The sequence below is a fragment of the Lycium barbarum genome, chromosome 8 (genome assembly GCF_019175385.1).
Source record: "Lycium barbarum isolate Lr01 chromosome 8, ASM1917538v2, whole genome shotgun sequence".
Classification (NCBI taxonomy): domain Eukaryota; kingdom Viridiplantae; phylum Streptophyta; class Magnoliopsida; order Solanales; family Solanaceae; genus Lycium; species Lycium barbarum.
Genome location: NC_083344.1, coordinates 127,685,929 through 127,711,852, shown reverse-complemented (window position 1 = coordinate 127,711,852; position 25,924 = coordinate 127,685,929). Strand labels below are relative to the sequence as shown.

Below are 25,924 nucleotides of genomic sequence, written 5' to 3'. Positions count from 1 at the left end.
GCCAACTTTGAATCAGCTGTTCTTAAATGTGTGCAACTAACTCTGCCTTTTCACGCTACCTGACAAAGCCAAAGCCTATATCATGACAAACAGGCACAAGATCAAACCGGTAGGATCAACAAAGTCAAAGATGACCTCGTCCTCCACACACTAAGCACATTATGTTACCAGAACCTCCACAACCTGCAAGGTCCAAGTCAAAGTAAAATATCTTGCCGTTTCCAGATCTTTGTCAGCACACATTGACAAAGAATGAAGGTCCAAATGGAAGGGAAAGAGAGAAGAAAGAAATTACCTAAGCATCTAATTTTGACAATTATTCCCTGGCTTTCCATTATAGAATCAACATATAGGCCTGAACTGGAGCAGGTAGCACAAAGGACTGCACCTTTAGTGTTATATCCCGTATTTTTTTTACGTCGGATTATTTGTAAGCTGAGGTGGGGCCCACACATCGAGATTTTTTTTTGGACATCTGAAAAGTCATATGAATCACATATGTGAAGTTAAACACAACTCAAGAAGGACCCTTGGGCCAAATCAAAGTGGAAGTCCTCCAAACGAATATTTTTAAGAAAACGTTTTCGGGTGATCTGACTTCTAGGGGCAAAAACGGTATTATAAGTTTGGAATTTGGAAAAATACCAAGAAATAGAAGTTGTAGATAGTTGAATTAGCTTTCCAACCATAGGTCGTGGGTTCTCAGGTGACGTCGGTGCAAGGAGATATGGACGTTTTAAGGTCGAAAGGTCAGTGGGCTAGGCCCAACTCGGGACCAACCGAGTTGGCCCAAAAAAAAAAATGAAGAGAAAAATCAGGCCCAATAGGGGCCATCCGGCCATGGCCCATAAAAGAGGACCCAAGTCCATGGGTTTTAATTATTTTCCATGTGACAAATTAAATATAAAGGGAGTCTTAGTCATGGAACTTTCAAGAGAAATTTAGAAGATGAAAAACAAAGCAAAGAAGAGCAAATTAAAAGGGCCATACGGCCAAGCTCTTGAAAAATTGACCCTTTGAAATCTTTCTCCAAAAATTATTTTCTTGTGGTATTTCTACTAATTCAAGGGTCCTTTACAACTTGGTGTAATTATTTTGGAAGAAAGAGCACTTGTTTCTTCAAGTTGACAACTTGGTCAAGTGAAAAAGATTGTAGAAAAAGGTAAGAATTAATCCCTTTTTATTATGTTATGAAGGTTGGTTTATGTTGTAGTATGTAGAAATGAGTAGAATTTATGGAAATATGGAAGTTTACAAAGTGGGTGTGCATATATGTAAGTGGACATATATGTATATTGTTGTATAAATAGTATGAGTTGAATTTTATGTTGTATTCTAGTTGTGGTTATGGTGAAATTTATATTGGAAATGGAAGAAAATGGTTCAAGTTGGCATGGAAAATTATTGGAAATAGTTATAGGAAATTATGTGATTTTAATGAAGTTTTTATGTAATTATAGAAGTGGAGTTTTAAATGTGAATTATTATGTTAGTTGGTGAATTTGGAAGGATAATAGTCCATATTGGCATGAAAGATTGGTTGTTAAGTGGTTATGAGAAGTTTTGTGATATTATGGTAGATTTATGTAATTATGAAAATGAAATTATTAAGGTGCAAATTATGATTATGGTTGATGAAATTGGAAGATGAAAATATGTTAGGAATATGTAGATTGAAGATTAGAAGTTTTGGATGGATTATGGTTTTGGTGGAAAGTTTGTATATTTTGTATATCTTGTGAATATCTGGTAGAAATGATATGAAATGCTTCCGAATTATATTGTAATGATCTTGATTAGTAATGAATGTAAAAACATTGAGATTGGTTTGGAAATGTGAAGTTGGAATGAAAGCTATTGCATTATGTTGGAAAGAAGACTAGTTGTGTTATATTGTGTTTTGTAGTCATGGTTGTTGTCATTGTGTTGATAGTTTGGCCGGGTTGAATTCCCGGATTGTTGTTGATTAAAAATTGGCTAAGTTGAATTTTGGGGATGGTGTATTTATAGGGGAGATGCTGCCCAAATTTTTGTAGACAAGTATTGGTTAAGATTGAAATCTTAAAGCCTTACAATTAACATTTGGTAATTGTGACCAAATTGTAGATTTTGGCGAACTTGAAACTTGATTTTGGAGACGTGTATGAAGCGGAAAAGGTATGTAAGGCTTCACCTTTCCTTCTATGGCATGTCTTAAACGTAATAAGTTGGGTACGAGCCTCGGGGACAACTCTATTTCCCGGAATCCGCACTTAAAGTTTCCCCTTTTTCATTCAGTAGAATTGAATTAGAAATTGTGTAAAATATTGGAGAAACTTCCTAAACATCTAGAACTGGCATAAATATGACCCGACTACCTTAAAACCCTCACAAGTGACGTCATGAAATATAATGTACGTAAATTTGGTACGCCGCCTCATTTGATCCGAGGTGGGCCCATTGTTCCCGGATTTTCCCTATTGCTCCGTTTGACTTATTTTGGGAGTAGAATCCAAAGGAAACTTTTGATCCTCGTTCCGATTATCAAACGATAAGTACTGTACCATTCTAATGGAAATATGTATATGTATATAAAATATGTATATGTATATAAGATATGTAAAAGTATATAAGACATGTATATGTATATAAGATATATATATGTTTATAAAATATGTACATGATATACGTATATGTATACGATGAAAGATCCAGAGCGCTATAGACGCTTATATATGTATATGATACACGTATATGTATATGATAAAAGATCCAGAGCGCTATAGTCGTTGATATACGTACATGATACCAGTATATGTATATGATAAAAGATTCAGAGCGCTATAGACGCTGATATATGTACATGATGTATGCATATGTATACGGGGAAGATGGGAATAAGGGCAGAGCGTTATACACGCATATCCACCTGATCAGTTGGCATTACATGACATGATATCGTCCCGGACGCGGGATGCCCGGACGCGGGATGTGTATTTATGGCTAAATGGATCGGCTGCCGACGCCTCGGCAATATGACATGTTCTATTTTTATATATATATGAACAAGAAAAGATTTTCAACGGAAAGCTAAGCTATGATATGATACGCTATGATACGCTATGCCATGATATGATACGCTACGACAAGCTATGCTATGATATGATAAGTTATGCTATGATATGACAAGTTACGCTATGGCATGATACACTATGACACACTATACTATGACATTGACATGATATAACACGACACGACATGCTGTAGTAAGACATGACATTACACGATATAATATGCCATGATAAAACACGATAGGATACGACCTGATATGCCACGATAGGATACGACCCGATATGCCACGATAGGATACGATAGGGCACGATAGGACACGATACGACAAGATACGACATAATATAAGTTCTATTTTCTACGTTCATGGAGGGGAAACGTTTTTAAAAGGGAAAGACAAGCCATGCATGATAGCCGCCCAAAAATGGGCCTTCCTATGTACAGGTTACTTTCTTGCCTCGTTATATGTCCTGTGACTCCATGATATTATTAATCGCACTCTATGTTATTGCTTGCATTGTCTTCCATGCCTTACATACTCGGTACACTATTCGTACTGACGTCCCTTCTTGTGGACGCTGCGTTTCATGCCGCGCAGGTCAACAGGTAGACAAATTTGACTCTTAGAAGCTCCATCAGCAGTACTGTGGCAGCGCTCCAGTTGTTCCGGAGCCTCAGTTTCTTGGTACTACTTTTGTGTACATATTCGGGCACGGTAGAACCGGTCCTTCTTGTATATGTAGATGTACTTTGTTTAGAGGCTCGTAGACAGATATGTACAGTCAGATGTTTTGTACTTTTGTGGTCCTCGTCGTTGTATAATGTGCTAGCAAAGTTTATAAGTCCATGTCTACAATTATGCCATTAATGTTAGCGTTAAGCAACATAAAAAAAAAGATACGGTATAGTCTATACGGCCCACCTAGTAGTAAAAGTACGATACGAGATAAGGGGTGCTCGGTACAAGTATCGGGTACCCGTCGCGGCCCCTAGTTGGGTCGTGACATTTAGCTTCACACTTGGGACAATGAGGATTATCTCCAGTATTCACTATGTCAAGTTCAAGTTTATCTAACACTCTGTTAGGGTTTGGGTGGTTGCTACATATTGTTCCATAATGTATGATTATGTATTATATTATATTGTGTTGTATTTTATCGTATTATATTGTTTTCTATTATTTTGATGAATACAACAGTTGGATAGATTGTATCCTTTTTCGTGGCTACATAATGTTACACATCAGCAATTCGAAGTATAAACCTACAAGAAAAGCACGGTACGGGGTATAACTACTATAAAAAGGTAGGGTGAAGGGTAAAATAGGATTATTAGATAATAAGTAAAGACAAAATGAGATAAAGAAATAAAGTAACGACACGATTACACCAAATTGGTCGTTAGACAAAATAGGACTTTTTGTCATTACATAATGATGGATTTATGATATGATACAATTAAATTCAAGTAACAATCAAAACAAACATTATCAACTAACATCACAATACAGTTTATCTAAATTCAAGGTCGAATTTGGTTTATCTTTGTATCGGGATTAAAATTAGGTAGCTAGTCTTAGTGATTAAAATTTTGTTGTCGTTGTTTGATGAGAAGGTAAACATATTTGTTATTTAGGTTTGCAGATTTTCTGAAGCCATATCACAATGTATTCATTTTCCCACAAGATAATACCTATGATAGCAATTTTGGATGTCATTGCACTTTGCATCCAAACCTGAGGACATCCAATGATCGAACTAAGTCTTTGGGCGAACTGATCCCCGGCATAAGAAATGAGGTACTTGATACCTTTTGCCTAGCTATAAGTAGTGTTAAGAGTAAAGATTGCTTCCTCCATGATTGCATCTTTGCCACTGATATATCCGGTTGCTTCAGCTTTCGGGGAACCAATATTTTTCTCACTGGAACGAGCTGCTGCACCATACTTTGGGATAAAGTTGTGCTATTCAGTTTTCCACTTAAACTAATTACATCACCATCTCTTAATAATGTGGCTTTGAATATCGTTAAATCATTCTAAATAGATTTTAGTCTTTGTTTTGATGTGACCATTTCTATGAATGTCATTATAGGCTTGTTTTTTCAGCTTATATATGATGGATACTCATATACCAACTACTTAGTGGCAGCCCTTTTTCTTTTCTAATGAGGTCCCGAACCCGTTAACAATTCTTACCATGTGTCTTTTGGCTATCTCTCTATCAGATAATCATGGTAGTAATTGAGGGAGGTTTCTGGCAGTTTTCTTTTTTATTTTGTCTGGATCGTCAAGATAAGGTCATTAATCAACTATACATCACTTTGAATTTTCCAATTCTTGAAAGCCTTTGAACTTCCTGAGTTGGTGTCTTGGATGGTTTTTACAGTTATTACATGCACATTTTCCCTACCATTTGATCTATGTTTATGAAAGTTAGAGACAATTGAGACCCACCTATTATAAGCCCTAACATTTCTTTCCAGAAGCCATTCAAACATTTCTTTCTAGAGTCCATCCGCTAGCAGCAGGTTGGGAATGTGATACTTCTTTTGAATTTCTCACTAATGCCTTGTATTTCAATTTTGATGACTCTGCAGGCTTATGGAGTTCAAATGAATGGCTATCTTGAGAAAGATGAGCAGAAATTTCTATCGATAGGGAAGAGAAGTGAACAAAAATCCACCTATCCTGGAATGCTGGATAATTTAGTTGCTGGGGGATTGGTATGTGACAGACAACCTTCAAGGTTAATGGTTTAACTGATTATCGTTATATATGTACCTGTAGCCTTACTGATATCCTGGATTTAGTTGGATGTAAACATGCTTCAGTTGATAATTCTTTTGCCACTTCATAAACAGTATTTTGTTCATTACTTATCAAAGAAACCTATCAATACCTCATCAGCTGTTTTTTGTGGAGCAGTTCTTCGGTGCGGAACATACTGTAGTATAGTAGTCAATATGGTTGTGTAAACATGATGATATCTTGGTTGATAATGTTCATTATCGTATGGCTGCAGCCACATGGTATTTCTTGTGGAGAAAATCTTATTAAGGAATGTAAAGAGGAGGCAGGGATACCAAGATCTATATCCCATAAGTAAGGATCAATTCTCTATTTTGAAATAATAACCATCAATCTTAGGCACTCAACTATCTGCTTGCTGTTTTATAGTATGTTCTTTATATTATGCTTGTGAATTTTCTTGTCATGATCAGAGCTATGCCAGTTGGAGCTGTGTCCTACATTGACATAGAAGGATATAGGATGAAGAGAGACGTCCTCTTTTGTTATGATCTTAAGCTTCCTGACGGCTTCATTCCTCATAATGAGGGTAAACCTACTAAATTTTCAAGTTGCATGCAAGCACTAAATTGAAGCATTAGATAGCTTTTTTAGTTTTCCGCAATGTTATCATTATTGATTTCCTTTTCCGGCATGGGTAGGAATATCATACCATTTACTTTAATATTTCCCATCCAACTTATCAGCCGGTCATTCTTTTTATTTCCATCCTGTCACATTAAACATTATGAGTTTAAAGTAAGGTTCTTGTTGTAAAAGTGCACAAAATTGGTTTATCTTGCAGAATTGACTGAACCACCAAACCTTATGACGTGTGGTGTCTATAGTTACTTGCAAAGTGCAAGGTTTAGGGTTCAAAATTTTGATATCATGACTATCTAGTGGTTATTGACTGAAATCTCCGAAGAAATTTACACATTGAAACAATTGGCGTCCAGTCTTTAATTTTGAACCAACACCTTATTTTACATAGCCTTCTTGTAATCTTTCTCATTGTTTTGCCGATGAGCAGATTTACTTTTGTGAGGTGACAATGAGCTTTGTTGAAAAGAAGAAAGAAAAAGAGAGAAAAAAGGCATATCAATGTCCTATGTTGTGCCAAATTCAGTCATACAGCCATTGTTGATTCTTGAATATTTTAAAAGTATAAACCCTTTTGTTCCTTCTGTGGACTTGCAGCCTTGTTCTGGTGGTCCACTTCCCTGGTTAATTGCCTTCTTGTCCAAGCAGTGTTAAATAATTTGCTTCCTTAAACTTATGTTCTTAGACTTGCTTATTAATATAAAGGGAAAAGGGCCAAAAATGTCTCTCTGCTTTGGGAAAAAGGGCTAAAAATATACTTCGTTATAAATTTGGGTAAAAAATACTCCCCCGTCATTATAGCTTTCAAATATACCCTTATCTTAAAAGAAATTCCCAAATCCCCCAAAATAACGTGATTTCATTTTTAAACCCGACCCAACTACATAAAAAAACACATATGCGACCAACTTGTTCTAGAGTCCTACATCTGTAGCCACTAGGCACAGGAGCAGGTAAGATATATGCGTTTTTTAGTTGGGTCGGGTTTAAATAGAGCGGGTTCAAAAATAAAATCGGTTATTTTGAGATTTTTGTTAAGACATGGGTATATTTGAAAACTTGAATGACGGAAGGGATATTTTTGACCCAAATTTGCAACGGAGGATATTTTTAGCCTTTTTAGAGGAGTATTTTTTACCCTTTTCCCTAATATAAAGGTTAGGGACGATAAAAAATATCATTGCTTATACTGCTGAAAGAAAATATTTTTGTAAATAAGCAGTTACTGTTTAGGCATGTACTAATCTTGGAGATGTGCGAACTAAAATACGGAGGAAGTGTGTATGGGAATGGTGAGTTGGTGACTTAAAAGTTTCATGCTTCTATATATTTTACTAGTAAATCGATCCGCGCGACTTGTTAAATTTTTTAAATTAATCCTACATTTAGCTTAAATAATTTTTTCAATAAAGAAAATGCATAATACAATTATAATATGCATGAAAAATTGAACTAATGGGTGATTTTTTGGGAAATTATGTGAAGGTATGTATCATCATCAACAATGCTAATTATGGGGAAGTTAATGTTGATTATAGGGAATTAGTGGGTTCAAATAAAAGGAATAAAAAGCAAAAACATTGAGGTAAAAGATAATAAATATTTATGTTTTTACATTTAAAAATTTCTTTAAAAATAAAGGAGAAAACATATTAATAGAACACTTACTTTCCTCTCCACACCAGTTAAATTCTTAGTTTCGAATCTCATATGCAAAATTGTCATTCTTCTGAAAAATGCCCTTTTTATCCTCGGTTAACTTCCCGTATCATTCCTATAATAATAATTAAAAAAAAATAAATGAGGCAAACAATAATTGAGTGACATCATATATATATATATATATATATATATATATATATATATATATATATATATATATATATATATATATATATATATATTGGTTGAATTCCTCCTTTGATCATTGATTTGTGCAAAAAGTACAACTTTGAGTTTGGCATCCCAAACTTTTACATGATCAAAGAGTTGAGCCAAATCAGTATTGAACTCCTAAGTAGCACCAAAAAAGGCCAATTAAGGGCGAGTTACTTAATTGGACGCAAGCTATATATAATCGCCTAGAAGACATCATATATGAACAACAAAGAAAATTTTAAAAGACACAGAAGCATATCCAAAAATAGAAGCCAGAGTACTATTAAAATTCAAAAAGTATTTTTATCCTTGATAATTTTGGTAGCATAGAGGTGAAGTAGGCAGTATGCAGATTGTAGCGTGACTTGAGGTTGGGACTCTGTCCAACTCAAGATATTAAGCTGTATCCAATGTTCACTTTGGTAAATAAAATCCTTTACTTACCAAAAAAAAAATTCAAAAAGTAAATTAATAATAAGGATAAATAAAGGGGAAAAAACTCCATATTAATATCTCTGTAATGCAAAAAGAAATGTCAGTGTAAAACCATAAATACCAAGTAACTGTACGTATATTAAAACATATCATTATAGAAGTAAGCAGTACCAATGATATTAATTGGAGAAAGGAACGGCGATAAGGAAGAGGTATAGCTTGTGGCTTTATTTAGTAATAATGAAGTGAGAGACAGAGGCAAAATTTTGACGCTACTGCTTTAAAAAGGCAGCGTATGAAAACTTCACAAAAAATATGCCGAAAGAAAACGTCAATTTTTTTTTTTGGACTAATTAACTAATAGGAGTTAAAATGGATTAAAAGGCCAAAAGTATGAGAAAAAAGATAAATGAAAACCTGCATTTGTGTTGCGTCACGTCACCGGGCCTATGTCCTGCTTTTATATATATATATATATATATATAAGAATAAGATTTATATCCAACTTTGCTTTAAAAATCAATCTCCTCCTCAACTTTGAACAATAGTGATTCCCCCCCCCCCCCCCCCCCCTTTATCCTAGGCAATGTCTATTTTACTCTTGACATTTTCAATCCTCCATCTATGTAATACTGTGTATATTATATAAAATATACTTTTTTAACCTAGGTATTTATAAATTTTTATTTAAGTTCATATTATAAGTAGATTAATCTTTTTATGAATTTATCATAAAATCTAATATTACTTTTTATGATTGATATTTTTTAATATTATATGCATTACGTATATATTGTGTATGTACACACACTCACACACAAACATATATATGAATATATTGACACAGACATACATATTACCTGTTATATTACATATATATGTATATGTATATTTCTGTTTTACTTCTCTCTTATTCTCTATTGTCAATATATAACAAGTTTTGGTTGTCATTAATGAAGTATTTTTTAAATAATAATTTAAAATTCATTAACAATATAAGTATATAATCTTATAGGAATTTGTTATAAAATATACCTCTATTTTTATTAACTAGTTTGTATACCTGCATTGAAATATATTTATAAAGTTATTATTACCTACTATTTTTACTTGTATAAATACAAATATTAGAGTTTTGATAATTATTTTAAAAAATCTTATTCTTCTCATTTATTTCATTATAGAACGATATTAAGTTAGATACTCAATTAGAATTTCTTACTTTTCCTTTTCCGTCTCGAAAATAATATTTATTTTCTTATAGGAAATTTGTTACATAGATTAAGAAGATAAAAAAATATCATCGTTTTAAAGAAATAAAAGGAAAAAAGACAAGTTGATAATGTAAGGGTAAAATAGAAATTTTAAAAAGTTAATTAGAATAAAGGGGGGAGAATGAATACTGTTCAAAGTTGAGGGAGGAATTTGATTTTTAAAGCAAAGTTGGGAGATGAAAATGATTTTTACCCTTTTATTTATACACGGTTTACTGTGAATACTTTATATTTGTCACATACTTTTCAGTACGGTATTCAGGATTTCAATATTTTCTTATAAATACCGGTAATCACAGCTAACGATAAAAAGTTTTATAATGCATACCGATTACTGCATGATATTCATCTGATCTTGTTAGGTAAATTCTTTACATTAGCATAATGGTACTACAACAATCCTAAGTAGCTTCTTCGAAGACCAGAAAACTTTATAGTACAACTTTTTTATGGCTAAAAGGATATAAAGTATAAGAGATAATTGTCCTAAATAAATTATAAATCTACATCTATCTATATTATTTTAAAAGCATGAATATAAATATTAGTTGATTAAAATATCCTTCACATATTGAACGGTCTTTATACCCTTTTAAGTTGATATATAAAAGATAATTTCATATAGGATAATATTGTAATATTAATCTTTGTTGTAATATACTAGGACTTCAAATTCAATTGAAATCCCAAGAATCCTATACCAACGTACTCCCTTGTTTTTTTTTTTTTTTTTTTAAATTGAGTTATTAAGAGACAAGGACTCCTATCTTACTCATTATCATGTCACTGATTTCAACCAAAACAACTATTTCTTCGAGTTTTGTTTCAATAAAAACTTAAATATATAACTAAAATCAAGAAAACAGTGAAATTTCTTGGCATTATTCTTCATTTATTAGTATTACTTTCCCATCCTATCTTCTTACTGGGTATGGTGGTCTCATACAATCTTTAGAATTACAACAAATAAAATGAATGATATAGAAATGTGTTAGTGGAGTTAATTTAAAAAATTATTTTTCTTAGTAATGATTTTCAATATAATGAAAATAAATACAATATATGGCCATAAGCTAGCTCAATTCCTAATGTTGGATTATTTTAGTCCTAACATTTTCTCCGGACCCTGCTAGAGTGCGGAATGTTTGTGCACCGGCTGTCCTTTTTTTAAAAAAAAATATATTTTTCCACATAGATAAAAATATAAAGGATATATATCAGAAGACAATATCTTAATTGGAAGTATTATGTGGATACGATCGAATATTATTTCTGCACTCACAAAATAAATAATATATAATTTCAAATAACATTATCTAACATTTGTTATAATTGACTGGGAATAACATGCAAGGTATGCTCATAGAGACTAGTTATTATAAAAACATGAATATCAATATTGGTTGACCAAAATATCCTTCAAATATTAAACGACTTTTATGCCCTTCAAATTTAAATTATCTCTTTTATATGAATTTCCAAAAATGTAAAAGTATTTCAATCGTTATTGAGTCCAAGTCTCTTGTAAATTGAATTGTGACTTCTAATCCTGGTTGGTTACTCAAAGAGGTCCCCATTTGTTGCACGTTGGGGGCATAAAAACCTATTTAGTCTAGAAGTCTGGTTTCGAATTAATGTCATGGTTTCGAATTAGTATTTTTTTATATCAGGCTAAACAATGTCTAATATCTTATTCTATTTTTTTATATGTTAAAGGCATTTTTTTTTTTACCATTTTTCATTTCACGTTTAAAGGCATTGCACATGTAAAAAATGTGTGACATGTTGATTCGATAATATTGATCTATTTTTGTGCCCTTCAAAATTATATTATAGTTGTAATGAAATTATTCCGTATTGGATAAATTTGGAATGCTTGATAATTACCAATTTTAGAATATATATAAGGTAAGTACACATTTCATAGTATTTGTCGCAAAATAGCTTCGTGCACAGCACGAACATAAAGACTAGTTAATGAATAAATATGTGTAATCGGTTTGGTTGAATTTTGACAAAAAATTGAAGCAAACAATATCTTTTCATTTTTTGTCAAAGGTATTTAAATTCTAAAACGAAACCAATTCAAACTCATAAAGCTTCGCTGGAAAGTGTACGAGTTTAGTAGGAAAAGGAAAAGTTGAAAGGTAAAATTTTTGCCCTATTTAAACTTGGGAAAAAAAGCTTGCTAACATTAGTAAAGGGCCTTCTTTTCCCCTTTTTTTATACAGGCGAGATTCCAAGAATATCATAATTTTGCGGCAGATACATGAAGTTTTTGAGGAAAGTACCAGCAATTCCTCGAGAGATAATCTTTGAAGTATTTTCATGGCTTCCCGTCAAGTCTTTAACGCGTTTCAGGTGCGTTTCAAAAATTTGTAACTCCCTTGTATCCGAATTGGATTTCGTGAATATTCATCAATGTCGCTCTGTGACTCGCCCTGGCGGAACCAAACTGCTTGCGCGCGAAAAAAACGCTTTGTACATTATAGAACAAGACGGAGTTGGAAAAGCCTCCTTTCTTCATATTGATGATTTTGATGAACTCTGCACCTCTTTCGGTTCGACTGCTACCAACTTGGAATGTGTTAATGGTTTGTTTTGTTGCTGGAGGACAGGACAACAACCTATTTTAATTTGCAATCCCAGTACAAGAAAAGTAAGATTTCTTCCCAGCATAGATGTGAATCATGTTATGTGTCACTATTCATTTGGCTTTGAACCAGAAGAAAAGGTTTATAAAGTTCTATTCACGTGCATTGAATCCTTCACGAACGGGTATTCAGATATATACACAAGAAATTGGGTTTTCACTTTGGGTGGCACAAACATTTCGTGGAAGGAGATCGAAAACATTCCCCAATTTTATTGTTTTACGGGGGGAGTTTGCATCAATGGAGTTATTTGTCTATTGAATGGTTTTCATCGCAAGAAAAATATAGTTGCATTCGATTTGAAAACCGAAAGTTCCAGAGCTATTACATTGTGGGAAGCTTTACACCACACCAAACTTCAGTATAACTTAATGGAAGTGAAAGGAAAATTAGCCATCCTTGAAAATAAGAAGAATGGAGAATTTAATTTGTGGATTTTAGAAAAGGATCAACATGAAGAATGGGAGAGGCATATCATTATTGGCTTTCCCTTGGTTTATAAGGAGATGAAATTCCATAGTATGCATTTTTGTCCTCCGACATACGATGGTGAAATTATATTCGTTGATAAAGTGAGTTGCAAGAAGTTCTCTTACTTATCTTATGATATTACAAGAAAAACTTGGAGAAAACGTCAAGTAAAGGGATTGCTTGAAAAATATTCTATTGAAGGCATTTATAGATGCGTAGAAAGCCTCTTCCCATTAAAAACATTTTGCAATCAAGTTTGAGGTGTTGAATGCGACGCATTTGTTTTTTTCTTCCTTGTTTTTCTTTTTATTATAATATATAGAGTTTGTTGCTTTATAATACCTAAATAAAATTGAATACTTTTCACTTGATGTCATAATAAGAGAATAATTGTACTAGCAAAGAGTAATGCACTCTTTTTTATTATGCTAAGTATTTAGGGTTACAGTCTGATGTGGTGATGTGCTTGTTATGTATTGCTTTTCAATCTTGTAACGATTATGTGTAGTCATATTACCCGTCTTTCAATTCATTTTTATCTCCATATCAAATACAGGCAGTCAGATATTTTATTTGCTTTGTCAAACACGTTTCAACCCTCACATATTTGATCTGAGCTAGATTGGAATGCAGAGAAAAATTAGGTAAACCAACTGATGCATGATGGTTAGATTTTTATCCAAATTGAAACCAAATTAATTATGTTGGATTGATAAATATACAAATCAAACCAAATCAGATAGAGTATGTTTTTGTTTCGGTTTTATATAAAAAAAGAAAAAGTCGTTTTACATGGATAGTTTGAGGAAGAGGTTGGTGACCTTAATGATTTACTGGATCAAAATGAACCAGCTATGACTAGAAAGCTATGTGATCTCCATGTTGAGTTTATTTTTGTTAATCACAAGCTTCAAACCTTATCATATTAAGTTGATTAGACATAGATATATCTTTACTTATATGACAGAGATAAATTTTTATTTGTATGAAAATCTAACAACAACAAGCTTGATTTCAAACTTTGTTAGTGTAATTTAACTTTTGAAATGTCTAGGCTTGTTAGAATATTTCATGGTTTAGTTACAAACTGCACCTAGAATTTCTGTCATGGAAAAAATATGGAGATTGCATTCATGAATATTGTAAAAGCGGTCAAAATTATTGAAATGAGTACAATCTAAATCTCTTATCGAGGATTCACTGGAGGCAAGTGTAGTGTCAACAGCTGCGGTAATTCTAGTTCCAATAGCGTATATTTAAGTTGCAGTTAAAAAGCTTGTAGGTTGACTTTGGGATGATCCGCCTAATTAAGTGTGCACCGGTCATCCCTTATGCGGGCAATGCACTCCTGGCCTTAAATTGGCCGGGTTGTGCCTCTGGCGCTGTTACTTTGAAGTATTAAGTTGGAGTCCACTTAATGTGGATGGTGTTGGTGTTAATGTAGCTTCCTCCATTATTCGTCACAGTAACAACCTGTTGTATTCTAGACGAGCACAAAAAGAAATTTGATCATCAAAACAATAAATTCAATTAATCGTTGAATTAAAGAAGGCAAAAACAAAAGAGAGAAAAGGGTAAAAAAATATCCCTCTACTTTGTTTTAATGGCTAAAAATATCCTCTATTACAATTTTGGGCCATCTATGCCCCTGCCGCTATGAAAATTAACAAATATACCCTTTATTTGACGGAAATCCCCAAATTAATTCAAATAATCCAATTTCATAAAACATAACTCACTCCCATATTTTATCCGCCCCGACCCGCCTCTTAAAATAACCCAAATCTTCCTCCTCTCTCATATTTTCTCCTCCAGCAACTTGGCTCTCAAGTCACCGCCCCACGAACTCCAACTCCAACCAGCCACTTCTCTCATTCTCTTTCCCACCACATCTCCACTACCCGTTATAGCTACAACAAAGCAAAATAAAAACACCATTGATCTTAGTCGGGTAGTGGTGGGAAATTAATGGTGTTTTGGTTTTGCTTTAATTTGTAGTAGCGATAACGGATAGTGGAGATGTTGTGGCAGCTCTCGGTGGTGGGAAAGGGAATGAGAGAAGTGATTGGTTGGAGACGGAGTTCGCCGGAGCGGTGGGCTTGAGAGACAAGTTGCTGGATGAGAAAATATGAGAGAGGAAGAAGACTTGGGTTATTTTAGGAGGCGGGTTGGGCGGGTAAAATATGAAAGTGAGTTATTTTTTATGAAATCGGGTTATTTAAATCAATTTGGGGATTTCCGTCAAATGAAGGGTATGTTTGTTAACTTTTATAACCGCAGAGGCATAAATGACCCAAAATCGTAACAGAAGATATTTTGAACCATTAAAACAAGGTAGAGGGATATTTTTGACCCTTTTTCCCAAAAAATAAATCATGTGTGAGAAGGTGCAAATATATCCTTGAACTTTGCGAAAAGGTGCAAATATACTCTTACTAGCTTTTATTTTAATTAAAACAATTCTGCAGCGAAAATGATATATTTACAATATTTGTTTAACGGGAGGGATATATATGCACCATCTTTTAACGAGAAGTGTATCTACTCTAAATTGTAAAGTTGAGGGATATATTTGCACCTTTTCCCTGATTTTTTTTTTCCAGTTCATGAATGAAATAGAAGAGGTTTTTATAGTGTCATTTTTTTTCATTAAAATTCTAAGGGTGCATAAAAGATTACTTAACTTAATGACTAAAATATAAATAAATCACCTCTAAGTAACTTCTTAGAAGAGCAAAAAACTCAACCAAGCGAACATTAATATGTTTATACAACTTTTTTGTGGCAAAACGTACATGACGTATAAATGATCTCTATTAAAATAAAATAAAAATTATAAACTACAAAATACTAATATATAAATATATATATATATATATATATATAATCGGTTGGTTGGATTTTTAAGAAAAGAATTGAACCAAACAAATTATTGTACGAGTTTTAGTAGGAAAAGGAAAAGTCGAAAGGCAAACAAATTGCTCTATTTAAACTGGAAAAAGGGTTTGCCAAGCATTAGTAAAGCACGGCTATGACTACAGCCGCCTTCTACAAGATGAATATGAAGTCATCCAGAAAAGTAACATCAATTCCCCAAGAAATAATCTTTGAAATATTTTCATTGCTTCCCGTCAAGTCTTTAATGCGTTTCAGGTGCATTTCAAAAGTTTACAACTCTCTTGTGTCTGAGACAGATTTCGTGTCTATTCATCAATCCCGCTCTATGACTCGTATTGGGGGAATCAAATTGCTTGCGCGCGAAAGAGAAGGTTTTTACACTATAGAACAAAACGAAGATGGTGAAGCCTCCCTTCTTCATATTGAGTATCTTGATGTACTCGACGACTATATTGGTTCGAGAAACCTTTTCGAGTGTGTTAATGGTCTATTTTGCTTCTCGACGTGGCACCAACCTGCTATAATTATCAATCCCAGTACAAGAGAAATACGATTTCTTCCTAAAATAGATGTGAATCGCTATTGTTACTGTTCATTAGGTTATGAACCAGAAGAAAAGATTTATAAAGTTCTTTATACGAGATTCGAAGCTTTCGAGTCACACGCAAGAAACTGGATTTTCACTTTAGGCATGGACAAATCTTGGAGGGAGATTGAAAGCTTTTTCCTGTTTCCTCGATTGAACGAGGGAGTTTGCATTAATGGAGTTATCTATATGCTTGATTCTTTTTATCAGAGAAAAAGAATAGTTGCTTTCGATGTGAAAGCCGAAAGTTTCAGAACTATTACATTACCTTGTGCTTTACCTGATGGGGTGGATTCTTATCACCCTCATGGGGTGGATTCTTGTCACCTAATAGAAGTGAAAGGGAAATTATCCGTCCTTGAAAATATGACGGATGAAAATTTTAATTTGTGGATTTTAGGAAATGGTCAACTTCAAATATGGGAGAGGGATACCATTACTAGTTCTCCAGGGTTACCTAGAATGAATTTTTGTTCCCATACATATGATGGGGAGATTATATTCGTCGCTGAAGTGGAGGGCGATAAATTCACTTACTTCTCTTATGATATCACAACAAAAAGTTGGAGAAAATGCGAAGTCCAAGGATCTCAAAGAGAATATTCGATTAAAGGCATTTATAGATGTGTAGAAAACCTCTACCCATTGGAAAAATGTTTAGTGAATGCAAGGTAATAGGTGTGGTGCTCCTTTTCATTATTCTTTTCTTGTTTTTTCAGTATATAGAGAAGTGCATTTTCAGGTTTGAAAGTTCTAGTTCTCCTTCTAGAAATCATCTTTCATTCTAATTCCATTTTACAGAAAGCAGTGTTGCTTATGTAGAACTAGAAAGTCCAAAAAGCCTTTCGATACCATTATCGTAGTTTACATTCAACAGCTACAGAGCTATGGGATATAGCGATCGCCAATAACATACATCACTATGCAGAGAGGACATTCATAATATTCATCTGATCTGGAAAACAATGAACCTGAAAGTTTTTTCATTGTTCTATAAATTAACTATAATGGCAAAGTACCTCTACCCAACAAAATGCTCAGAATTGTCAATCCAGTAATATCGAATCGCCAAATGTCACAGAAACCACACGAAAAGTAAGATATATAGCTGTAAAGCCTGAGACATAATATCATTCCTAAACTGAAAAAGAAACTGCATGGATATAAATATGTTTCATTCGGGGCAAACTATTCCCTTGAAAACTCCATTCAGATATCCTACATGCCTCAGTGGTCTACTTGATAAGAATCAAGAACTAAAACTGATATGCTAAAAAGGAAATCTAGTTGTATTTAAATGATAACATTATTTTTCCAAGGACAGAAAAAGCAATTAAATGATACACAAAGCTAACTTTGAATCAGCTGTTCTTAAATGTGTGCAACTAACTCTGCGTTTTCACGCTACCTGACAAAGCCAAAGCCTATATCATGACAAACAGGCACAAGATCAAACCAGTAGGATCAAGAAAGTCAGAGATGACCTCGTCCTCCACATTCTAAGCACATTATGTTACCAGAACCTCCACAACCTGCAAGGTCAAAGTCAAAGTAAAATATCTTGCCGTTTCCAGATCTTTGTCAGCACACATTGACAAAGATTGAAGGAAATCCAAATGGAAGGGAAAGAGAGAAGAAAAGAACTTACCTAAGCATCTAACTTTGACAATTATCCCCTGGCTTTCCATTATAGAATCAACATATAGGCCCGAACCCGAGCAGGTAGCACAAAGGACAGCACCTTTTGCTTCACACTCGGGACAATGAGGATTATCTCCAGTATTCTTCTTGGCCAAGGACAATCCAGTTGGCTTCTCAATTCTTTCCTCGGGTACAGATTTATCATAGCAAAACAGAGATTCAAGACTGCTTATTTTTCTGTGAGCATCGCCTAAAGCATTTGGCATTGCCTGCAAAGTAGAGGCACATACTCGTAGGTCTTACTCTTCAGCCATATGGGAGCCACAAAATTTGTAGGTCGCATAATCTGAGGTTGTTGTAGCTATGACCACAAAAGTTTCTATGATGGCTCCAGTTTCAAAAGTCTCTCTATGGCTGAAGAATGAGCTCGTATATATTGAGCTCCTATGTATGTTTCTATGATGGCCCAAGAACACGCTCATTCTTCAGCCATAGAGAGACTTTTGAATTGAGGATACCATTACAAGTTCAATAAATACGAGTGTTATAACTCGAATTTCAAATCATTCACTTGCTATAGCTACTCATGCTATGAATGTAGGAGCATCAACGACGAGGTCCTAAAATAAAACATTTTGAAACTGGTGGCCTTGCAATTCTTCCCTTTAGTTTTTGGAGCTTAATGCTTTGTCAATGTTCTGTATGCTGCAATGCCTATGATTTGCCTCTATGTGTGAAATGAAGTTGGAAGCATATGCGAAGACAAATGTAATACTTTTTAGTTAGGGACACTAATACATATACTAGTATGTTACATCTGTAGACAAGTCTAACTATGTAACGCATGTTATCTACTACTAGACAAAGTTTCCCCTGCATGAGACGGGCATGGTACGTAGTGATTAAAGGGTCACTCGGGTTACTCCTAAGCAGAGGCGAATCCAGGATTTCAAGAGGATGAGTTCACTATTTTAGAAATTAAAAAAAAAAGACACAAACTTGCATTTAGTAGAAAAGAAAAAAAAAAGACACAAACATGCATTTAGTAGGGTTCGATCCCGCGACCTTAAGGAATTAAACCCAGCACTTAACCAGTGCTCCACTCTGTCTCGTTTGACCATGTGTTCTTTCAGATAATATTAGATATATTTTAAGAATTATATACATAATATACCGAGTTTAGTCGGGTGACCATGGGTTCGCGTGACCTATTTTTACTACAAAAATTCGCCCCTGCTCTTAAGTAAAGAACTCGTGATGGCTTATTTTTCCTTTGAAACTCTTTACACAATCTGTCCACTGTTTCAAGAAGCTATTTCCAACCCATTCTAATCTTGAAGCTCTTATATATACTTATATAGAGGTGTACACAAGCTGATATTGCTTGATTAGAAGTTAGAACTGCTCATTCAATTGGCTCTTTTTGTAGACACAAACTATAACCATAGAATATTTGCCCTTGGATTAATCTGCTACCTAGCACCAGTCTCTATTCCACAATGGCGGAGATAGGTTAAAGAATAGAATCCCCTTGGTTGAAAAATTATACTATACAGTATACACATAGGGCTAAAGCCATTTTTTATGACTATATAAAAGTAATTTGACTCCCCTTCACATAAGAGAAAATTCTAGTAGTGTCAAATGAGGTTCTAAAAGTGCTACTTTTGAATCCCTTGTATAAATTCCTAGCTCCGCCTGCTCACCATTGTATATTTGTCCTTTAAATTCAACACTAAGCACTTATAAGCACGTGACCACCTCTATTTATCCTTATGTCCTCCTCGGGGGACGGAGCTACAGTTCTGCTAGAACCTAGTAGCTTTGGCACAGACCCTATTTGTGTTAAAAAAAAATTCACGTATAAATAAATTATCCACAGCCCAAGAAGTTGCATTTTCTAGAAAAGTCAAAATCCTACCGCACCCCCCCACATGTTATAAAATTCACTTAATATATATAAATGTTTATCCAGAACCCAGTAATTTATCTTTTCTAGAATTCAGAACTCATAATCCTAACTCCCCTCTATTTAGGTATTATTTTCCTCAATTATTCAATCTTGAAGCTTGAAATCAAGCACGCTTAACTTCGAAATTCTAATGGGATTGGAGTGAATAAACAACAAGTAAATTCAAGATTTAAAAAAAAAAAAAAAAACATCAAACATATAATATAAAGTTGTAAGCAAATTAAATAAAGACTTACTCGTGGTGGTGAGGGAGATCCAAAAATGGCATTTTTCTGGAAATTTGTCAAATTGGGTTTTGCAGAAAACAAGCCTGTGCGATATATTGGTGAAAATTTGGGGAAACTAACTGACAAAGATGATATCTTTAGTGTACAATCCATTTTTTCACAAAGAAACTTTAGACCCTGATAATAAGTTTAAAGCTTTGGTAGTATTTCTATTTTCATCTTCACTTTTTCGATGATATTCATGTAGTTTTCGTCTCCCATCTTGTACTTAACGAACTCAAAGTCGAGAGAGAATTGGCCCGCTATGGATAATTTTGGCAAGTGGACTGATCCAACTCGATTGGCCCACTGAGAGTATGGACCAGGGTCATTTACACTTTCGGCCGTACGTAAATATATATTTTTGCATCATAATATCCGATGAGTTATGTCCCGCGCTTTTAAAGAATTTAGGTCCCGCTAGACATAAGTGATTTCTTCCCAAAAATTTAGGGAATACCATTTACCAATAGCCACTTTTTAACCATTGTAATTGAAAAGTTTCGTTGTTCTGGAATATCAATTTCTACAAAAGTGTCTTGAGCGTGACTTGTAGAAGTTGAAATTCCAGAACAATAACTATTCTTTATTTACAAGGCTGAAAAGTGGCTAATTTGAGCTATTACTATTGAATTGAGGGTGTCAGCATAGATATTGCTGCCAAAAGAATTTAATTAAATATAAACAAAAATAAAGTTATTTTTAAAAAAATAATATACAATAACATACCCAATGTAGTCTCACAAGTAGAGTCTGGGAGGATTGGGTGTATGCAGATCTTACTCCTACTTTTATGAAGTAGAGATATTGTTTTCGAGCCAGGATCTCTAGTTCTATACTTCTATACTGGAATCAAAACAAAAAATGTAACTAAATAGGCAGCGAGCCGTTCAAATTAGATTGCCCGAAAGAAAAGAAAAAAAGAATTTAAAGCATGATATCAAGAAAAACATGGCAAGATAATTATAAGATAGAGCAAATGAAACAACAAACAGTAATACACAATTGGGAGGAAAAGGCAACTCAGTGTACTAAGCTACCGCTATGCGTGAAGCCCGAGAAAAGACTGAACCACAAGGGTCTATTGTACGCAACCCTGCATTCTGCAAGACAATGTTGTCATGGCTCACACCCGTGACTTCCTGATCACGTGGCAACATTACTTAAAAATAATAATAATAAAAGTTTAGTCAGGAAGAAAGGTAACAGGCCAATACTGTTTCACAAAATCTTGCATATGCTATCGGTGAACTCGCCTCTTCAAAGGGACAGAGATAATTTTGTAGATGAAACAAGCTTCTGAAATAGGCCCAAGTTTTAGTAGGCGTTTAGACAATGTTTGATTGAGGTTAGGGGGAAAAATGACTATCCGAAGTTAAAGTTAAAAAATGATATTTAAAATCGTGTTTGAAAATGAATTTCACTTAAATAGAAAATTAAAGTTTTATGAGTGAAACTTATTGTTTAACTTATAAAATACTCCTCAAATTTGTCTTTTAAATTCTCTATTTAAAGTTTAAAGTTGAAATAATGGACCGAATTTAATAAAGATTTATTTGATCAAAATTATTTGAAGCTGAACTTGATATAGTGAAGTATGTATCTTGCATTTGTAGTTCTTTTGTGTTTGGCGTTGACTTGAATTAGTTATTAAAAAAATACTAATAAGATAATTTTGGGATAAAGTGAGATTATAATCTCAATTTAATTTCCAGTTCTCTTGAAAAAAAAATGTAAAAATTTGAAGAATGTACTTGGTCTAAGTCTAACACCACAAAAAGGTACAAAAGTTAGATTACGACAACTTGTTTGGGATAAAGATAAGGTTGGAGCAAATAGAGTACAAAGAGATACGATAGTTAATTAAACTGATGAAAATTTTAGAAAGGATAATCAAGTTGAAAAAGACAATCCGGTCATTTTCAAATAAAAATAAATCTGATGAAATTGTTCTTTAAAAAAAATGTATTATAAATGGCGTTTTTGTTCTTCCCAGCAACAATATTCTAAAAAGAAAAAAAGAATGTCAAAAGGAACAAGGTTATTTTTTATGTTTAATTGGGATGTGCCTTCAAGTACTCCTGCATCCCAATGATTCCACAATTTTAATTTAAGTTGTATGCACGAAGTTATATAAAAAAAAAATCCCATATAACGGTGAACAAAAAATTTATATTGTCAATTTATTGAATTCAAATATTGTTTAAATATAACTTTCCTGCAATTTATTTGCTTTCCCTCGCTACAGTAGACATTTTTCTACGCAAAATTTACAAAGCACTTTTCAGCTTTTGTAATTGAAAAATAAATTTTGTTATAGCGTTTATAATTTCACAATAAGTGACACTCTAGAATATTGTCATGGATCTTCACACGTAAAATTTGAAGTGACTATTTTTCAATTACAAGCCTAAAAATGGCCAGTACTCGCTATTTCTACCAAAATTCTTGGTATTGGTTTTTCTCTACTGGTCTACAAATCCAAATTCGTAACAACATAAATTTCAGTAGTTCAATCAAAGGAACAATTTTTTTTCCTTTTTTTTTCTTCTATTTTTTCTGTGTAGAAATTCTTACATTTTTTTTTAATAACATTACATTTCAACAACTTTATTCTTTCGTTTTTATTCTTCTTGCCTTCATTGTAGGATTACTTGTCTTGCGGAGTATAAATCAATAATTAACAACATGTTAGTGGTTCCGGTTTGTGGAGGAAGCTGCCTGAAAATTCGAAAATGTCATAACTATCAGACAGAAATTAAATTTAGGCAAGTGGGAAAAAAGTCTACTCAAATTTTAAATTTAGTTATGTAGCATCTTGTGGTTGTTGAGAGGTGATTTCTTATCTAATGAAAGGAACTAGAAGTTGACTTTTTGTATTAAATTATGCTTATGACTTCTATATAGTTAAATCACCCAACTCAAATCTTCTGAAGACTTGTCTCATTCTGCTAAATTAATTGATCAAAAGATGGTGCATAAAGTTGCTTTCCAGCTTCTTCTTCTGTTCATCTTTGCTACTATCATTTCAACAGCCTCATCATCAAGTAAGTTTTCATCAAGTTAATTCATATAGCAGCTATATTTTTTGTCAAAAACACGTCTTGTTTTTTTGTTGATAATTGTGGTGTTTGGGTTTGCAATTATCTTAGACTAATTATATGGGTACATGCTATCTTCTATCAGCACGGATACTGGATAACTCTGTTCACCAAGACTTGGACAAATGAAAAGAATCACCTAGTGTGTTTGTCTGCACTAAATTTGAACTTGAATGATTGTCAATAGTTTTAAACATATTCTTGCATATACCGATCTAAGATTTAGAGTTGTCAAAATTCATAACAAGTGTTATCTTATTACATGTATTTATCTTTATTACTTATTTTATGTATGTTTACGTAATTCAAGCCAAATACTTTATGGATTCAGTTGAATTAGATCAAGTCGTTCTAGATTTGTCTCTGCATGCATGTAAAGAAGGGTGGATGAGTGATTTTTATCTTGACTCCCTAGTTTGTACCTGTGTTACACTACCATAAAATAACGAACTTCCAACGGAACTTAGCCGTTCGAAAATATTTTCGACAGATTTTCTTTATCGACGAGTCAAATTCCGATCCAACGTCCATAAGATAGGAGTATTATTTATTTTCTGGTAATGTTATACTCCTACATTGCAAGGATGGTTGAGTTTAAAGAGTCAAATATATAGAAAGAATGCCAGAATTCACATATTTCCAATCAAGAATTTCCGCACGTTCTTATGCATTTTACACCTAAATTAATCTGAAAAATGTCTTTTGATTTTATGCACCGACAGGAACTCTCAAGGCGTCCACTGATGAAATCTCTGCCTACGATTTACCGGCCCAGGTTCTTGTCCCCTCTCTCTCTATCTTGAAAAACAAATAATTTGAATCTTAATTTTCTCAAATTAATCTTGGGATGTTTATGTTTAATTAAAGAAGATTACAGTAAAATGAAAAAAATAGAAATATTGAAGCAGAGTAGGTGCTAGCCATGCATTATTTTTAAAAAGATTAATTTTGTTGAGGGATATTATTTCGAGTCGAGATAGAAAAGGAAAAATTAAGGAAATAAATCATAATCCACTCCCCATCGTATATATGGACCTGATTTTTAGAGAAGCTCCAATTTTCTATATATTTCAAAGAGACTTTGGATTTCTTGTAGCGTTATCATCTCATCTACAAGTTTAAATTGTAATAAAATAATTGATTACTTAATTATATTGTGTCTTAACACACGCAGTTTAGATTAATTAATTATTTTATATCTCAACATGCTTTTTCACACATGAGTAAAATTTATCCATGTCTGATATTTACAGTACTATATCGCACTAATTTACCACGGTTAAGCTATAGTTAAGGTGAGAATGTACATTAACAAACTAAGATTTATTGATAAAAGCGTATTTAAAGACATCATGTATTTGTGAGGTTGGTGTAAACACCGGTGAGGATAAGTTTTGCCTCACGTGTCATGTGCCTTATTTTTTTCCTTAGGCTAAACACGTCACTAATAAAAATGTAACGCAAAGGTTTTTTTTTCGTGGTGGTGAAATTTAATTAAATCCAATGCTTTTTTTTTTTCTTATGGTATAGACTATCTTTTCTAGAAACTTAAGTTGTTAAAGAAAATATTTTTTAATTAATTATATTACTATGCTTCAAAGAGATTTTTCATATATTTTAATCAGTGCTCTTCTCTCTTGTGTATATAGGATGCAATGGACATAGCAGTGGATGATGCAGAAGTCTTTATTGGAGAAGCATCAGTAGCAAGGAGGATGGATTTGGTGTTAGACTATGGTAGTCCTGGAGCAAACAACCAGCATAATCCAAATAGACCTTGAATTAAATTAAATTAATTACTTGTTGTCTCTTGTCTTTTCATTGTTTATCTCTCTTTCATTGCATGTAATAAAGATTTCAATTATAGAGGTGTTGGTCCAGTTTTCTTTAATTTGTATCATGTTATGACTCTCTTAATGTGATTTTTCCGAATTATTTTAACGAGTCGCGTTTTGCAAGTTTATGTATAGCATATATAGAGTTTGAGTATATGCATTTTTCTTCGCAAATGTCATTTCTAGTTGAAGTTTTGGTCTAGTCGCCCTCAAATTTTTTTTTTTTTTTTTTTTCTGTTTAATCAATAAAGTCAATCACCTTTGGGTGGTGACAGTTATACAGTGATGACTAATGGTAATTGCACGATAGTTATCGACGATAATTGTTGTGTTGTGGTGTCTGATGGTGATTGTTGGCCGGAGATGATTGATAATAGTAAAGGTTATGCGATATAAATTATTGGTGATGTTGCACAATAGCCAAAGCGGGTAAAAAGTAACAATGGATCACATGAATCTTTAATTGGATAATAG

The 25,924-nt window shown here is 33.4% G+C and overlaps 4 protein-coding genes and 1 long non-coding RNA gene across 5 annotated transcripts; 4 read left to right on the top strand and 1 right to left on the bottom strand.

Moving 5' to 3' along the window:
• The first annotated feature begins 956 nt into the window (after positions 1-956).
• On the top strand, positions 957-4,087 carry LOC132605468 (uncharacterized). Its single transcript, XR_009569193.1, has 3 exons — positions 957-1,162; positions 2,107-2,157; positions 3,647-4,087. It is a non-coding gene; the product is annotated as an uncharacterized LOC132605468 (long non-coding RNA).
• Positions 4,088-4,100: 13 nt separating this feature from the next.
• On the top strand, positions 4,101-6,430 carry LOC132608324 (nudix hydrolase 20, chloroplastic-like). The gene is made up of 6 exons (XM_060322360.1): positions 4,101-4,129; positions 4,684-4,845; positions 4,925-5,018; positions 5,647-5,772; positions 6,072-6,151; positions 6,271-6,430. The coding sequence occupies exons 1-6, from the start codon at positions 4,101-4,103 to the stop codon at positions 6,428-6,430; spliced, it is 651 nt and encodes a 216-aa protein (XP_060178343.1).
• A 5,598-nt stretch (positions 6,431-12,028) lies between these two features.
• Positions 12,029-13,532, top strand: LOC132605467 (putative F-box protein At1g19160). The gene has a single exon (XM_060318610.1). It carries the CDS (start codon positions 12,296-12,298, stop codon positions 13,409-13,411), a length of 1,116 nt encoding a protein of 371 aa, XP_060174593.1. The 5' UTR covers positions 12,029-12,295; the 3' UTR covers positions 13,412-13,532.
• A 2,574-nt stretch (positions 13,533-16,106) lies between these two features.
• On the top strand, positions 16,107-17,414 carry LOC132607283 (putative F-box protein At1g32420). The gene has a single exon (XM_060321190.1). The coding sequence runs from the start codon at positions 16,183-16,185 to the stop codon at positions 17,308-17,310; it is 1,128 nt and encodes a 375-aa protein (XP_060177173.1). The 5' UTR covers positions 16,107-16,182; the 3' UTR covers positions 17,311-17,414.
• Positions 17,415-17,708: 294 nt separating this feature from the next.
• On the bottom strand, positions 17,709-20,740 carry LOC132607285 (uncharacterized). The gene is made up of 3 exons (XM_060321191.1): positions 20,485-20,740; positions 18,284-18,545; positions 17,709-18,167 (listed from the first exon to the last, which is right to left on the bottom strand). Exons 1-3 carry the CDS (start codon positions 20,626-20,628, stop codon positions 18,109-18,111), a joined length of 465 nt encoding a protein of 154 aa, XP_060177174.1. The 5' UTR covers positions 20,629-20,740; the 3' UTR covers positions 17,709-18,108.
• Positions 20,741-25,924: the final 5,184 nt, after the last annotated feature.

What these genes read in the sequence shown, in the direction of transcription:
- LOC132608324 (XM_060322360.1), top strand. Translation starts at nt 4,101, where the DNA reads ATGTCAAGTTCAAGTTTATCTAACACTCT. An exon ending in TCAAGTTTATCTAACACTCT is followed by an intron (nt 4,130 to 4,683) that starts GTTAGGGTTTGG and finishes TTTGTTATTTAG; the next exon opens with GTTTGCAGATTTTCTGAAGC. An exon ending in CCAAGATCTATATCCCATAA is followed by an intron (nt 6,152 to 6,270) that starts GTAAGGATCAAT and finishes TGTCATGATCAG; the next exon opens with AGCTATGCCAGTTGGAGCTG.
- LOC132605467 (XM_060318610.1), top strand. Translation starts at nt 12,296, where the DNA reads ATGAAGTTTTTGAGGAAAGTACCAGCAATTCCTCGAGAGATAATCTTT.
- LOC132607283 (XM_060321190.1), top strand. Translation starts at nt 16,183, where the DNA reads ATGACTACAGCCGCCTTCTACAAGATGAATATGAAGTCATCCAGAAAA.
- LOC132607285 (XM_060321191.1), bottom strand. Translation starts at nt 20,628, where the DNA reads ATGGATTGTACACTAAAGATATCATCTTTGTCAGTTAGTTTCCCCAAA. An exon ending in GATCTCCCTCACCACCACGA is followed by an intron (nt 18,546 to 20,484) that starts GTAAGTCTTTAT and finishes TCTACTTTGCAG; the next exon opens with GCAATGCCAAATGCTTTAGG. An exon ending in TGTCAAAGTTAGATGCTTAG is followed by an intron (nt 18,168 to 18,283) that starts GTAAGTTCTTTT and finishes TTGACCTTGCAG; the next exon opens with GTTGTGGAGGTTCTGGTAAC.